General features: G+C 32.9%; 1 protein-coding gene and 1 pseudogene across 1 annotated transcript; one reads left to right on the forward strand and one right to left on the reverse strand.

Annotated features, from left to right (window-relative positions):
• Positions 1 to 1,799: 1,799 nt before the first annotated feature.
• LOC120189598 (structural maintenance of chromosomes protein 6A-like) lies at positions 1,800 to 6,170 on the reverse strand. Its single transcript, XM_039192835.1, has 6 exons — positions 6,110 to 6,170; positions 3,280 to 3,438; positions 3,042 to 3,138; positions 2,819 to 2,952; positions 2,253 to 2,349; positions 1,800 to 1,908 (listed from the first exon to the last, which is right to left on the reverse strand). Exons 1-6 carry the CDS (start codon positions 6,168 to 6,170, stop codon positions 1,800 to 1,802), a joined length of 657 nt encoding a protein of 218 aa, XP_039048766.1.
• Positions 6,171 to 7,036: 866 nt separating this feature from the next.
• On the forward strand, positions 7,037 to 17,068 carry LOC120189599 (annotated as a pseudogene).
• The last annotated feature ends 158 nt before the right edge of the window (positions 17,069 to 17,226 follow it).

The raw sequence follows: 17,226 nt of genomic DNA on the forward strand, positions 1-17,226 counted from the left end.
TTAATATGGAAACAGTAATACCTATGCTTGTACATATATTAAAAAACTAAAAATGGAGAAACTTTTAACACCACTTAAACAAATAAAGAAAGTAAATAAATATCAAAAAGTAGAAAAGGTCTACACACAAATTTTAGCACATTATTTTTACCTTCTTATTATCTTAGATCTAAAATATTGAAGTTTTTCTCTATCTCCCTCGAACCCCCTAATTTGATCATTAAAAACCACAAAGACGACCAATTCTAAGGTTCTTCTTTACAAGGAGAACTGTATGAACTGAACCCCGTGAAAACCTGAGAAATCAATAAAACACCCAAGCAAATGAAAATCCATGTTTAGCAGGTGGAGAAGAGAACAAGCAAAGAAAGCATCCAAATTACAATATCTTGTAACCATTACAATGCTAGGTCACTTTCAATAATCAAACCAGCACTTGATCATTCCTATAACCATTTGTTATAAACATGTTTTAGCATAACTATATCTGGATAGAATTGTTGGGCACATGAGATGGCAGTTCAATCGCATCCAACAACATGGAATTTAAAGTAATCAAATGATCGTAAATTCTTAAATTCAAGTTTTACGATTAAATTCAAATTGAATTCAAGATGAGAACAATCTTATATTTGAGAAGTGAACAAAATTCTTCATGCATAATTTGACAAGCACAAACTTATAAATCCATCTAAACGATGTAATTAGATTCACAAACCAAATTCAATTCTCACTCCCTTAAAAATTGGTCCCTACAAAGATGAGAACAATCTTATATTTGAGAAGTGAACAAAATTCTTCATGCATAATTTGACAAGCACAAACTTATAAATCCATCTAAACGATGTAATTAGATTCACAAACCAAATTCAATTCTCACTCCCTTAAAAATTGGTCCCTACAAAGACAATAATGAACATACCAAGTAACTTTTTAAAAAAGGATGAGACATGAAAAAACATATGAAATTAATTCTCGACTTACATTTTAAATCCATCTAAGGTGAAAACCTCCAACACGTTCTGTATTCTTCGATCAAATGCAACAGCCCTTCCCCTGTTGTAATATTCGAGAAGAACTTGCCTCTCAGCTCTGACCTGAGAATACATAAACATACCAAGTAACTTTTTTAAAAAGGATGAGACACTAAACAACATATGAAATTAGTTCTCGACTTGCATTTTAAATCCATCTAAGGTGAAAACCTCGAACACATTTTGTATTCTTCGATCAAATGCAACAGCCCTTCCCCTGTTGTAATCTTCGACAATAACTTGCCTCTCAGCTCTGACCTGAGAATACAAAAAATGTTAGTGCTACACATAAGCCTGCAGCAATAACTTCTTCAGAGAGCATGAAAAATATTCATGGACAAGCTCATTGCCTCCTGATAAACTAACCAACCAGTAATCGCTGCATTGGATTATGATAAAAGAAATTTGAAAAGAAATAGGCAGAGAGGGTAGTTAAAAAATAAATTTCCTAATATCAGGATTTAGATTAGAAATTCATGATGAAAACATGAAATTACCACTTCTACCAGTAGGATTATCATTGGAAAAGAGATTGAGCAGTTGTGTGGTTCATCTGGGAGAGTGAATGATCAGTTATAATCAACCTACAAAGAAAGCATAACCAAATATCAAGGAAACTGTACTGAAACATCAGTACTATGAAAAGAGGCTTTTTAAGAAAAATAGAATTCTCATCCTTTCACCTTGGTTCGAAAACCTATGTATAACAATCGAAAAGTAATTATATCTTGCCTCTTTTATGCATTTTCTATGAGCACTAACATCCTAAGAATTTGTCACAATGAGTGCATTTAGCAACTTTCCAATAGCTTGTTCAACAGCAGGACCCCATGTATCACCATTGAGTAATGTTTGCAGCACAATAACCACAAAACTAGCAACAATTGCCAAAAAGTCGTCAAGAATTACTTATAGAATCAGAAGAGATCTATTTGCAGACTAAAAACAATTTCTACATGATTTTTCCACAAAAAAAAAGCTTCAATACAACCCCTGCGAGCAAATGTTCTTATACCATAAAAATCCCTAAATTGCCTATACCATTAACAAAGAGATCTAGAGAAAGGAAAATATGAAAAGAATTCAACATTCTGCATTATGTAGCCAACACCAAATGAACAAGCCGATCTTATATTATCAAATAAAGATTTAGTTGTTTAGTTCCTAGGTGTAAGAAGTGTGCTCAAAATTTTCTGTAGCTATTTTCCATCAGTCAACACATGAGCACCAATTGGACCAATAGGCGGCACGGTAAATGCACGTTGATGCCTCTCAATTTCACGTAGAAGACGTAGCACTTCATCCCCACCAAAAGCTATAACCAGTCCAAGAAAAAAAATCAAGTTCAAAGTTGTCCTTAAAAAGTTTAGGGGAATAAAAAAGCACAGCATCCTCATGCCTTTCATGTAAAACAAATAAATAAAAAAGAAAACAAGAGTTACCCAGACCCTGTTGGCTTGATATAGAAGAAGCTCACGAATTTGATCATCTATCTCACGCTGATTTGTTTCATGGTACTTAATCTATAAAAGGGAAAATGGATCAGTGATGTGAAGGTCTTCAAGGCGAAATTATTTCTATAAGCTAAGAGAAATTACAAGAACTTAATCTGCAAAGAAAAACATTAATAAAATCAATTTACATATGTCAAAACTACTCGCCACACAATTGCACATGCAAAAAAATCTGTTTGTTTGATTTTTTATTAAGAAAAACACGTCATTCAGAAGTAATCAGACAGACCATTGGACATTAAAGCAAATTCGGAAGAAAATGATTCAAACCTTGACAATCTTTCAAAACAATGGAGCTCGTAGAGTCAGTAATCCTGCGTTCTATAATAATGGTATCACCGAAAATATCTGGCTTAAAAGAATCAACTCCTCCATTTTTAATATTTACTTGAACAATAGCATAACTGAGAATTAAGATAGATATCAGATATATCAAACAGATTAACCGTGACTAAACCAAACAATTAAAAGCAAAAGAAGAAAAAGAATAAACTTGTAGCCAGTTTTTATAAATTCCTTCAACTTCGAAGCTCTTTTAGTTTCTCCGCCGAACGCTATACATAAAGCAGTTAGTATCGCGCTCTTCCCTCCTAGGAACACAAAAAACCAAACAAACAAACATGTCGCTCGTATCATATTCCAAGAAAATTATTAACATGAATCAAATGCACAATATATATATATATATATATACATAGAGAGAGAGAGAGAGAGAGAGATGAGATATGTACTTCCGTTTTGACCGGTAATGAAATTAACCCACTCGCCGAATTCGATTTCAAGACTACTATGGCACATAAAGTTCTCCAAACTTACCCTTCTATCAGTACCCGCCCCGCGGATCTTTGAGCGCCACCGGAGAAAACCCAAGAACAACTCATGGTTGTATACTAGGGTTTAGCGATCACCAACAACAATTCGCAAGAAACGAAAAAATTGAAACTCCGAAAAGAGATCGTACAAAGAGACTTGAACTCGACTCTTCAGAAGGGATGGATTCGGGAGTGATCAGGGCGGGAAAGAAATAGTAAAAAAATGCAATACTCGTGTCTATCTGACAATGAATTAACCCAGACCCAACGGGTCTATTTATTAATTCATCAAGATCAATTATAACCGTTGGGTACTTTAGAGTTTAAGTCGGTTTAGTTGAAGTTGGGGCTGCAATTGAGCCCAACCTTATTTGAACAAAAACGACCTCAACAATGAGCCCTAGCCTTATCAATATAATATTGATATTGCAGAATAAAAATACATTATTATTTTTTAATGACACCAATCATCCTCAAACATCCTAAACATACTCCTAACATATTATCAACACATCAATTACATAAATAAACTTGTATGTTGAATTTGACTTCAAAAAGCAAAAAAACACAATAAATGAAAATATATATCCAGTGATTCGTTTTAGGCCATTGTTTATACATAACATGCTCCGACAACTATGTAGCACGGGTACGTCCTCTTAATGCCGTATCTAGAGCCCAGTCGAGTCAAATTCAAGTATTATTGAGTTCAATTTGAAAACTTTAAAATAGAGTTCGATTCGGCTCGATAACTCATGAGCCTCAAATTTTTAAGTTCAACTCAAATTTGAAACCATGAATTGAAGCTCGTAAAAGCTAAAAAAAATCTTAAACTTAACTCGGTTCAAGCTCAAACTCGAACATAAACCTTAAGTACATAAAAATATTATATTGTATTTTTTAAAAGATCAACATATAACTGTTAATATTATTAATAATTTTAAATTTTAAAAATAAAATTATAATTATAATTTTTTTCGAGTTGTTCGCCATCTTTTTGAATCGAATATAAAGTAATTCATTTCGTTTCGTTAATAACTCGAGTCGAGTATTAATCAAACTTTGACTGATCGATCTCGAATAACTCACGATCTGTCTCATCTCATTTGCAGCCCTAGTTGTACCAATAACTCAACAAGTCCCTAACATAGGTATAGAATGGGTACAGTTTGAGTATATATCAGGGACGTCCGCATTTAAGGGGTATGGTTGAATTTTAATTGGGCAAGTCAGAGAAATTTTCGAGGACGTATCCGGGACGATATTTGATCTTTATGCACGTATCTATGATTATTTGTAAGATTTAAATAATAAAAAAGATATAGATGAATTATAATATAATTTTATTTTTTTTAATTAGGGTTGAATTTCTCTTACGAAAAGGTATTTTTCATTTCTAAAAAGTTATAGACTAACTTGTGTCGAAACTATATTGCTCTAATCTTTAACTTTCAAAGTATTTGGACGACTTACTTCATCCTTTTCTTGTGATAGAAATTTGAATACTTATTCATTCGTCCACTCTCTTAGGAGGAATAAACTAAATTCAAATCGTGTTGAAGATTTGTTTACATTCACTATAATCTCCATTTTTATCAAAGAATTCTAATCACTATGGACTTTAATAAATATTTTGTTATCTTTTATGTCTTTTAAAATTTTAAAATTTATTTTATATTTATCGTACTTGTACCTTATAATTTTAAAATTTATTTTTTCATCTCGTTCCTATCCCGTACCGTATCAATGCGACATAAACAGACAATATCATTTCATACATTTTAGGTTACAACACTATTCCAACAAGTCACGTTAACTTTAACATATTAAACATGTTCATAACATCCATAGCTCACAATCACATCATTTCGCGTACTAGACCATGCGTGTAAACCAGCTATACATGCATCATACTAATTAGGGTTGTAAATAAGACAATACGGATATGAGAGTTATTCTATATCAACTTAGTTAGAGTTTGGTTAACTCTCAAATTGAATAGACTCGATTCAAGCTTGAACTGAATTCGAATTCTCAAGGAACTGAAGCGAGCTACTTAATACTCGGTTCGAAAAATTTATGAGTAACTTGAAAAAAATAATATATTAAAACTTTAGATTTTTTAAAATTAAATTATTGTTAATAATATATATATATATATATATTTAAAAATACAATGTAAGGCTTTCATGTACTTAAGATTTATGTTCGAGCTCAAGTTTAAGCTTCAATTGAGCTAAGTCTGAAAATATTTTGAGTTCAAGTTTTCTCGAGCTCAATTTTTTTATTTCGAGTCTAGCTTTAAAATTTTAAGCTCACGAACTTTCGAATTGAGCTTTAATTTTTTATTTCGAGTTCGAGTCAAGCTTGACAATTTTAAGCTTATAAATTTTCGAATTAAGTCGAATTCAATCTTATACTTTTTAAATTAAATCAAGTTTAACACGGTTCAAATTCGACTCAACTAATACTAACATCACACAACAAATCATCATGCATATGCATCAAATTCTCATCAAATCAACATCTAACCGTCCATAAAAAAGTTTAAATCCCAAAGCCAATGTCTAAGAATCTACAAATTCCATCAACTTTTAGGAAATAGGGACTTATCACATTCTTTAAACCAAGTGTATCTTAGGATCGCCACTTGTAATCTTTTTAATGTCTAGAATTCAACAATCAATATGCATAAATCACCAACGTAGTATTTATACAAAAAATTATTCTATTAATAATATACACACACCATACAGACACAGTAGCTGAAATTCATAACCTCTAAGAAGGACGACATTCTCTTTTACCATTGAGATCACTTGGTTGGTTTAAATTCACATACATTTCTTTCAAATTGTATGTTTAGTTCATTTTAAACATATTACTTTAGTACCTAACTATTACTTTTGTCCCGTTTTAGTACTTCAACTTTTTTTTAAACATACCTAGTGTTTATTTTAGGCTTTGATTTGATATCCCGCCGTTAAAAAATCAACATAACTATTGACGTGTCATTTTTTTATTTTTTAAAAGATGACATGGTATTATATGATGGTGGCACGCCAACATCACCGTTAAGTTTTTAATGGCATTGTACTAAAATGAAACATAAAGTAAATGTTAGGTTTAAAAAATAAAGTTTGAGTACCAAAATAGAATAAAAGTAACAGTTTATAGGCTAAATGTGTAATTACCCTAAAAATTATTTTCATTTATATAGATATTAATAAAAATTAATTTAAAAATATTAAATGAATAATAAACTTAATTAGTAGACTTAGTGATAAAAATAAATATTGTCATTCCTAAAAAATTCATATTCAAACTATTGTGTCTACATGAATAAGTGCGTTGTTAATAATTAAAAGGATTATAAATATATACTATTTTATAATTATATAAACTGTTAAAATCATATTGAATTAATAATGATTTTACAACCACAACTTTTGGAATTTACAACACGAAAGCAAATAAATCAACGCTTTTGTAATAAAAGGCGCAATCGAACTAAGTAGGATAGCTATTATCATCATGTCCCTAAGCACAATCAGATAAAAAGATATTGCTTGATGTTTAAAGTGGTTTCATCCCTTGTAGAAATGATACTATTATAAAACAAATATGCCAGTATTTACTGAAAAATAAATCGAATAACAATCACAAAATGTTAACTATGTCGTGGAATTATCTTAGAAGTAAGACCAATGTAATCATTGAATGGACGTCACTTCTGAAATTAGCGCAATTTTTCCAAATTCGTATTCGTACACCCGAGAAGTACGCAAAATCTTATGTATCATTTATAGAGGAAAATTAGAAGGCTAATTTTATCAAAATAATGTGGTTATTATATATTTTGTTTTCCTATCTGAAAACTATTGAACATATGTGATAACACAAACACAGATTGAGTCGGATAGGCGACAGTTGTATGACGCCTATTCACGACCGGGACAATCCGTCTCAAATCTGAAACGACAAATTTAATAGTTCGAATCGTGTTAAGTTTCAGTCGGATTCTGTTAGGTCAGTTCAAATCGAATACATGTTGAGTTAGATCAATTTAATAGTTCGACTCGGATCAGGTCGGGTTCAGATCAAATCAATTCGGATCATTTTCAGGTTGATTTGACATTAGATTCAGTTCAGGTTTGGGTCGGGTCGGGTTAATTTTGGTTCAAATCGATGTCAATTCAGGTTAAAACGATCTAAGTCTGAATTAGTTAAATACCACGTTAATTTAGGTCCGGATGGACTTCATTCGGATCTCGTTCGGATTGAATTACATCATTAACAAACAAAATTCAAGTCGGATCTTACCGGATACGGATTGACTTCAGGTTGGGTTGTTTTTGGGTTAATTATTTTTTGCCTTTCAATGTTTCATGAACATCGAGTTATAATTTGATCGTATATGATTTAGAATAAATTACAAAAAGTATAAATAATTATGGGTCGATTTTGATAAAAATATAATTTAAAGTACGAAATTAAACAAACATCAAATTACAAACAAAAATTTAAATAAATTAAACAACACACATGGAAGGGATCAAATCGAAATAATTATAAAATGTGAAATTGAAATTAATATAAAAATGGACTAAATTGCATCTATTTAAAAAGTCGGTGAACAAAAGTTTATAAGGTTTGGAGATTATGTCATAGGGCTGTAAACGAGCCGAGTCGAGCTTGAGTATTGCTGTGCTTGACTCGAACTCGAAAAGTTTAAAATTAAGATCGACTCGACTTAAAAACTCGTGAGCTAAAAATTATCAAGTTCAGCTCGAACTCGAAATATAATATTGAAACTCGACTCGAACTCGAAAAGGCTCGAACTCAAAAAAAAATTCAGGGGCTCGATTGAAGCTCGAGACTCAAGCTCGATTGAAACTCGATTTTGAGCTCGAACACAAACTCGAATTTGAACCTACAAAAATCTTATATTATATTTAAAAATATTTTTTAAAAAATTTATAATTATCAATAACGTATTTTTAATATATTTTTAATAATGTAATTTTAAAAAATCTAAATTATAATATAGTATTTTTTTCGAGTAGCTCGCGAGCTTTTCGGTCGAGTATTAAGTAACTCGTTTTAGCTTGTTAAGAATTCGAGTCAAAAATCTTATATTATATTTAAAAATATTTTTTAAAAAATTTATAATTATCAATAACGTATTTTTAATATATTTTTAATAATGTAATTTTAAAAAATCTAAAATTATAATATAGTATTTTTTTCGAGTAGCTCGCGAGCTTTTCGAGTCGAGTATTAAGTAACTCGTTTTAGCTTGTTAAGAATTCGAGTCGAGTTCATTCAATTCGAGTGTTGATCGAGCTTTGACCGAATCAATCTCGAATAACCCACGATCTATCTCGTCTTATTTACGGCCCTAATGGGGACTGCTGCCAACCTCTTCCTTTAAGGTTTGTAAACTGAAAATGACCATTCCTCATAATTTTGAACAACGTTGGAACTTATGGGAAAAAAATAATTAGAACGTAATATAATAATTAAATTTATAATATTATTATGATTATATTATTTAAAAGTATAACAAAGTTAAATATAAAATTAAAATTAAAATTTATAACTTAAAAAATAAATAAATACTATATTATAATCACCTCATTCTATTAAAATATATATAAAAATTTATATTTATGGTGTATTATAATAATATTAATATTAACTAAACCAAAATTTAATCCAAAAACATATAAATTTATATTAGTCAAAAAAAGAACATTCTATATGGACAGATAAACTTTTAAACTTTTATATATTAGATAATATACCATATAGGCATCTGCCATTATTTTTTTAACTAATTTTTGTAATAATATATCAAATAACTTGATCTGGTTTAAAAAACCTACATATGTTTCTTAGATTTAAAATCTAAATTATCATTTTAATAATACAATTTAACTTAGTACTATGCTTAAGTATGTCCAATAGAAAATATATTTTTTCATTCGTTAAAATAAAATTTATTTTCCATTTTAAACACAAATAAGCGGTTTTATTGACAGTAGATCCACATATTTATCATTAAATTTCGATAACCTTAAGGGGGTGTTTGGATGGGGGAATGTGGGATTCCCCCATATTAGGAAATAAACCGAGTACGAGTAATTTTCCTATAACTAGATTAGTGAGAATGCGAAATAAAAGCGGAAAAATAATACCCGAAATTGATAACGGAGTTCAGCCAATTTGCTTACGTCTCCGGACAGCTGCAGATCTTTTACTAAGAGAGAAATTTACAGGTGTTTACAAAACACTCACTACTCACAAGAAAGCTCTCTAATATTGGGAGAAAGAAATGATTTTTGGGATTTGGGATGGTTTTGAAACTAAATGAGCTAGGGTATTTATAGTTGAAACTTAGGGACTAATCTTTGAAAATACCCTACAGTGCAATGACTAAAGTGAATTTACCCATTCCTATTTTCAACAAACATCTACCAAACTTTACCAAACTTTGAAAAACATTTTTCAAAGAAACATTTACCAAACTTTGAAAACCACTTTCAAAGAAACATTTACCAAACTTTGAAAACCATTTTCAAAGTCGGTTGCCAACCTTTGGACTTTTAACAATCTCCCACTTGAAGACTGATTTTAATCTGTCTTCACACCTCGATCGATGCAGCAGTATTTCTAGTCTTGTTATTCTTGCATGCCAACTGAAGCTGAACACAACTTCAGTTTGTCTGTGGTCACCGTCTTTGTCAACATGTCTGTCGGATTTTGAGCTCCACTAATCTTTTCAAGCTTCAAAATCACATCTTCCAGAAGAGACCGAATAAAATGATATTGCAATTGTATGTGCTTTGTCCTGGAATGAAAAGACGGATTCTTTGCTAGATGTATAACACTTTGACTGTCGTAATACAAGACATTGTTTTCTTGTTTCTTGCCTAACTCTTCCAAGAAACTTTGGAGCCAAACCATCTCCTTGCTGGCTTCCGTAACAACGACATATTCTGCTTCAGTTATGGAGAGAGCAACTATCTTCTGTAGTTGAGAAACCCAACTCACTGCGGTTCCTCCTAGAGTATAGACATACCCTGTAGTGCTCCTTTTGATGTCAACATTTATGGCTAAGTCAGCATCTACAATGCCTGTCAGTATCGTATCTCCACCTTTGAAACAAAGTGATTTGTTTGTGGTACCCCGCAGATATCTGAGGATCCATTTGACTGCTTCCCAGTGTACCTTGCCCGGATTATTCATGTACCTACTAACAGCTCCCACTGCTTGAGCAATATCTGGTCTGGTACAGACCATGACATACATCAGACTTCCAATTGCTGAGGCATACGAAACCTTTACCATGTATGCACGTTATTCCTCCGTCTTTGGTGACTGTTATTTGGAGAGTCTAAAATGAACACCTAAAGGTGTACTTACTGGTTTAGCATCTTGCATGTTGAACCTGGAGAGTACTTTGTTGATGTACTCAGCCTGTGATAACATCAAAGTCCCCGACTTTGTGTCTCTCTTGATCCTCATCCCAAGAATCTGCTTTGCAGCACCCAAATCCTTCATAGCAAACTGCTTCGACAATTTTTGCTTCAAGTGTATAATCTCTTGCATGTTTGAGCCTACAACGAGCATGTCATCAACGTACAATAATAAAATAATGAAGCTATTGTCGAACCTCTTGATGTAGCAATAATGTTCTGCTTGGCATCTGGTAAAACCACTGCTACACATGAAGCTATCAAACTTCTTGTACCACTGTCTAGGAGCTTGTTTTAAACCATACAAGCTCTTCTTCAACCTGCATACTAGGTTTTTCTTGCCTGCCTCTATGAAGCCTTCTGGCTGCCTCATATAGATTTCTTCCTCCAAATCACCATGAAGAAAAGTTGTCTTTACATCTAACTGCTCAAGATGTAAATTTTCTGCAGCTACAATTTTCAACACCAGTATGATTGTAGACAGTTTTACAACTGGAGAGAAAATTTCATTGTAGTCAATATATTCCTTTTGCTGAAAACCTTTGACAACCAATCTTGCTTTATAGCGTTTGCTCCCATCGTGCTCTTCCTTGATCATGTAAATCCACTTGTTGTGGAACGCTTTCTTGCCTGGTGGTAATTCAGCTAATTCTCACGTCTGATTTGACATAAACGAGTCCATCTCATCTTTCATGGAAGACTCCCACTTGACTGAATCCTCCACCTGCATTGCTTCATCATAGCACTTTGATTCACCATTGTTAGTCAGCAACAAGTATTGCAAAGAAGGAGAATAACGTTGGGTTGGTTTAGGAATTCTGGAGGAGCGTCTTAGTTCCGGTGTGTCTGGTTCTTTTTGAAATGCTTCAGGACTGATCTGAACATCATTTCTAGAAATCTCCTCGAACTCAGCAAATTCCTTTGTTTCAACTTTGGTATTGGAGCTGCTTGATTCTACAGTTGACATGTCTTTGTACATCACTTTCTCATTGAAAATGACATCTTTACTTCTGATGATCTTCCGATTTTCATAGTCCCAAAATCGGTAGCCGAACTCATCACCACCATAACCAACAAAGACACATTTGTTGGACTTGGCATCAAGTTTACTTCTTTCAGCAGAGTTTATGTGTACATAAGAAATACAACCAAACACTCTTAAGTGTGAATGATTTATTTCTTTCTTGCTCTAAACTTCCTCTGGTATTCTGTCATCCAAAGGAACTGAGGGCCCACGGCTGATCAGGTAAGCTGCAGTGTTGATAGCTTCAGCCCATAAAAATTTGGGCAATCCGGCATGTATCCTCATACTTCTGGCACGTTCATTCAGAGTTTTGTTCATGCGCTCTGCTACGCCATTCTGTTGCGGTGTCATGGGAACTGTTGCCTCCATCTTGATCCCATTGTTTGCGTAAAATTCTCTGAATCTACGATTTTTATACTCTACTCCATTATCAGACCTCAACTGCTTGACTTTCAGACCAGTCTCATTTTCCACCATGGCCTTCCATTTTCTGAAGGTATCAAAGACTTATGATTTTTTCTTCAGAAAATAAACCCACACCTTCCTTGTAGAATCATCGATGAAGGTGACATAATATAATGAGCCTGCAAGAGATGGAACTGGAGATGGTCCTCATATATCAGTATGAACCAACTCTAACTTTTCAGCCTTGGGTGTCTTACCAATCTTTACAAAGTTGACTTTCTTTTGTTTGCCAAAGATGCAATCCTCGCATAGTCCGACATCTACATTCTTTAGATCCGACAACTTCCCCTTTGACAAAAGTGTCTTCATCCCTTTCTCGCTCATATGGCCAAGCCTTTGGTGCTATAGGTTTGATTTTCCATCAGCATCTGCTACTGCAATGATATTCTCTAAATTTGAGGTTATATAGAGAGTACACTTTTTCTTACCACGAGCAATGACGAGTGCTCCTTTGGTAATCTTCCATTCACAACCTGAAAAGGTTGTATTATATTCTTCTCCATCAAGCTGTCCTACAGAAATCAAATTCCTTTTGAGGCCAGGAATATGTCTCACTCCTGTCAACTTCCAGGTGGCCTGGTTTGGCAAATTTAATCGGATGTCTCCTTTTCCGACGATCTTCAAGGTTTTATCACATGTCTCATCTGTCATGTTAGCATATTCCTGTGCACTGGTATCTTTATTCAATGCTCGGCAGTCTCTTTTAAAGTGACCATTCTTGCCACAATTATAACAGGTAAAATTTTTCTTTCCCGTTCTTGATTTTCCCCTTTTGGATTTGAATCTGCCACGATTTGAATTTCTTTCTGAAGTTCTCCCTCTGGACTCCGTGTGCAAGGCTGAGGAGGTTAATGCTTCACCCGATTCTCTCCGTCGAATTTCTTCGCTCAGTACCAGATCCTGAACATCGTCGAATTTCAATTTATTATTTCCCGACGAGCTGCTAAGTGCTGTAACAGTAGCATTCCAACTGTCTGGTAGAGATGATAAGAGAATTAAAGCTCGAACTTCATCATCGAATTCAATTTCCACTGAACTCAACTAGGTTGTGATTGTGTTGAGTTCATTTAGGTGTTGTGCCATTGATGCCCATTCCGTCATCCGCAAATTGAATAATCGCCTCATCAAGTGCAATTTGTTTGAGGCTGATGGCTTCTCATACATACTGGAGAGAGCCGCCATAAGACTCGTCGTGGTCTTTTCCTTTGCTATGTTGAAAGCAACATTGCAGGATAACGTCAGTCGGATAACTCCGAGGGCTTGTCTGTCGAGAAGAGCCCAGTCTTTATTCTTCATGCCCTCTGGTTTCTTTCCTGAGAGAGGTTGATATAAATTTTTCTGGTACAAAAATTCTTCGATCTGCATCTTCCAAAAGCCAAAGTCCGCACCATCGAACTTTTCAATTTTCATCTTCCCTTCGTCTGCAGCCATCGCTCCCACTCGAATCTGGTTTCGTTTGGATCGTTTCTGACAATTCTTGCGAACCACCGTATATTAGAACACCTCCATCGACAAACTCGTATCGCTAACAAAATTTTTACTATTCACAAAATTCACTATTCTCGTGAATAGTAATGAATAGTAACATCGCAAAAAAAATTGACAAAATTCACAACTAAAAGCTCTGATACCAGTTGTTAGGAAATAAACCGAGTACGAGTAATTTTCCTATAACCAGATTAGTGAAAATGCGAAATAAAAGCGGAAAAATAATACCCGAAATTGATAACGGAGTTCAGCCAATTTGCTTAAGTCTCCGGACAGCTGCAAATCTTTTACTATGAGAGAAAATTTACAGGTGTTTACAAAACACTCACTACTCACAAGAAAGCTCTCTAGTATTGGGAAAAAGAAATGATTTTTGGGATTTGAGATGGTTTTGAAGCTAAATGAGCTAGGGTATTTATAGTTGAAACTTAGGGACTAATATTTGAAAATACCTTACAGTGCAATGACTAAAGTGAATTTACCCATTCCTATTCTCAACAAACATCTACCAAACTTTACCAAACTTTGAAAAACATTTTTCAAAGAAACATTTACCAAACTTTGAAAACCATTTTCAAAGAAACATTTACCAAACTTTGAAAACCATTTTCAAAGTTGGTTGCCAACCTTTGGACTTTTAACACCCCGGGAATGGATTTCACATTCCCCCGTTTGGTTTGGCCGGGAATATCATTCCCGGTAATGTTTTATTACCAATAGTGGATTTTTTGGGGTATATTACCGGAAATGTCATTACATCTCTTCCCTTAGGTATTGTAACATTACAGGCGTTTTGGACTAAAATGCCCTTAAATTTTTTTTTCTTCAAAAATATCATTATTCTGTTATTGAATAATAAAATTTCTACAAAGGTTAAATTACAAATTTATCCTTAAATTATTTTATATTTACAAAAAATCTATAATTAAAATTTCCCTTAGGTATTGTAACATTACAGGCGTTTTGGACTAAAATGCCCTTAAATTTTTATTTTTTTTTCAAAAATATCATTATTCTGTTATTGAAAAATAAAATTTCTACAAAGATTAAATTACAAATTTATCCTTAAATTATTTTATATTTACAAAAAATCTATAATTAAAATTTATATGAAGTTCAAGGGTTGAATAAAATTTTACCCTTTCATTAAACCTTTTTTATATTTTTAATTTTGTAAAAAATTATATAAATATTATGAATTTAAATTTTTAAAGAAAATATATAAATCTTTTACAACTTGTAATATTATACAAATATATAATAAGGACAGTTTGGTCAAATATACATTCCAATAATCTTTTATTCCTTTAACCAAACGCGGTAATCTTACATTCCTATTAAACCAACCAAACACAAAATACAACATTCTCAGCAATCTTATTCCATGGTAATATTTTATTCTCACTGGTAATCTTACATTTCGTGAACCAAACGCACCCTAAAATTTAGCATCTGCTTTAAATTTGGTAGACAATATTGATAAGATGCTTTTACTAAGAGTGAGCATTAGATCGAGTTGAGTCAAATATTTTGATTTATTTGAGTTGACGAATCTTGTTTTATAACCTGAACTTGATTTAAATTTTTTTGGAGTCAAATCGAGTTTATAAAATTCGAGTCGAGTCGACTTGTTCGAGTTTTTGTTTAAATTTAATTGTAAATATTTTTAATATTATGATATTATTTGATTCTAATTTAATCGGTTTTTTATAAATATATACAATACATATATATTTCTTCATATTTTTTTCATATATGATATACATATATCATACAAAATTAAGATACTCGACTCAAACTTGAAAATCAATCAATTAATTACTAAAAAATTTGAGTAATTCAAATTACTATTTAAGTTATTTGAGTTCTATTTTATAACTCGATTCAAATTTTTTTTCTAAATTGAATCGAATTTTACTCACTTATAGTCTCTACTTTATTTGTGTAAGTCGGATTTTGATAACTATGACTCAACCTAAATAGTTGATTCCACATAGATGAAGGCCCACCAAATTAATACAATTAGTGTTTTTTGTACTAACCAAGCGACCTCCGTAGTAAAAAAAATTGTTGTTATTCCTTGAAGTATTAGGTTTAAGCACTAGAAATACTAGAGGTGTAATCATTCAACGTCAAATAGTTGAAAGTCATCTTAATTTTGTACTTATCACATATTAATAATAACAAAAAAATAATCTTTCTCTAAAGATACAATATAAAAAAAGATAAATTATATAACTTATATTTAAGTAAATTTATATTTTCAGGCGCATTATACATATAATTTGGAAAATATTTTGGACGGAGCTTTCTTTAGTCTTTATACAATGATTATGTATTACAAATGTTTGGAAGACGATTATTAGTCTTTTAAAAAACTGAGGACAACGAATCCTCCATATGCCCGACCGGGTTTTAGTTTTATGCTAACAGAGGAAGAGAAAATAACGATATTGGAATCAACGGAACCTAAGAAACTAACGATGAAATCAGCTCTGGTATTCCAAGAAGGAATAAGCTTGATCCTATCTCGGTGGCCGGCTTGAAAAAGAGTGCGACGACCGTGATTACTGCGACGAAGTCAACTCCATCTGCATCGACGTCTTCTCGTTTGAATATTAACTAAGAAGACTGGTGTGAAGCTGGATATGTGTGCATTTTGCAGGATTCTTGTTCAGAAATTATAAGAAGGAAGTGGCAAATATCCATGAACTAAGGAGTAAGGAACAGAGGATGCTTAGTTTTTCATGGTATAGACGCAACTGAAATGGCGAACCATTGCTACGTTGGAGCCATTAAATTCTATCGAATCATTTATAACTTCCCTGACGGTGGTTTTTGTTCAGACGAACCAGGCGAATTCCAGAAGCGGTAAGCCAAAAAAATCTTCACTTCTGCACAAACTCGTATATAAAAATCTCACTTTTTTCCATTTTCTTTTTGTAGTAGACATCAGTTGGTGATGAGCTGTTCTTTTAAGAACGCCAAGTAAATGATTAACGAGTGTGGCGAAATCTATGTGACCCATAAACCGAATGGGTTCTTTCTGGATTGGAATTTACGGTGGCTGGCGGCCACCGTGGGGCTGAGGCTTATACAAGAGGTGCGGGTGCGATTCAATTTGACTGATTTCCCAGGGTACCACACCAAGTGTGGGTTCGCTGGTGACAAGAATTTCTACTGTCCTCCTAGCAAAACTTATACATTTGGTTTATTTCCAAGTTCCAACTATATCGCCATGAAAGTCTAGTGTACTGTAAAATCACAGTAGTAAATTGTCATATTTCTTCGTGCTCGGCTTAGTTCGTGGAGAGGCAAAGCAGTTACAGTGAAAATGGTTCTGAATTCTGATTTTGGTTGTGTATACAGAAGAAGAAAATTTGAACAAATTTTAGAGAGCAGAATGAG

Source organism: Hibiscus syriacus, unplaced genomic scaffold (genome assembly GCF_006381635.1).
Source record: "Hibiscus syriacus cultivar Baekdansim isolate YM2019G1 unplaced genomic scaffold, ASM638163v2 tig00116958_pilon, whole genome shotgun sequence".
NCBI lineage: Eukaryota > Viridiplantae > Streptophyta > Magnoliopsida > Malvales > Malvaceae > Hibiscus > Hibiscus syriacus.

What these genes read in the sequence shown, in the direction of transcription:
- LOC120189598 (XM_039192835.1), bottom strand. Translation starts at nt 6,170, where the DNA reads ATGGTAAAAGAGAATGTCGTCCTTCTTAGAGGTTATGAATTTCAGCTA. An exon ending in CATTACCGGTCAAAACGGAA is followed by an intron (nt 3,139 to 3,279) that starts GTACATATCTCA and finishes TTGTGTTCCTAG; the next exon opens with GAGGGAAGAGCGCGATACTA. An exon ending in TGTTTTGAAAGATTGTCAAG is followed by an intron (nt 2,350 to 2,818) that starts GTTTGAATCATT and finishes GACTGGTTATAG; the next exon opens with CTTTTGGTGGGGATGAAGTG.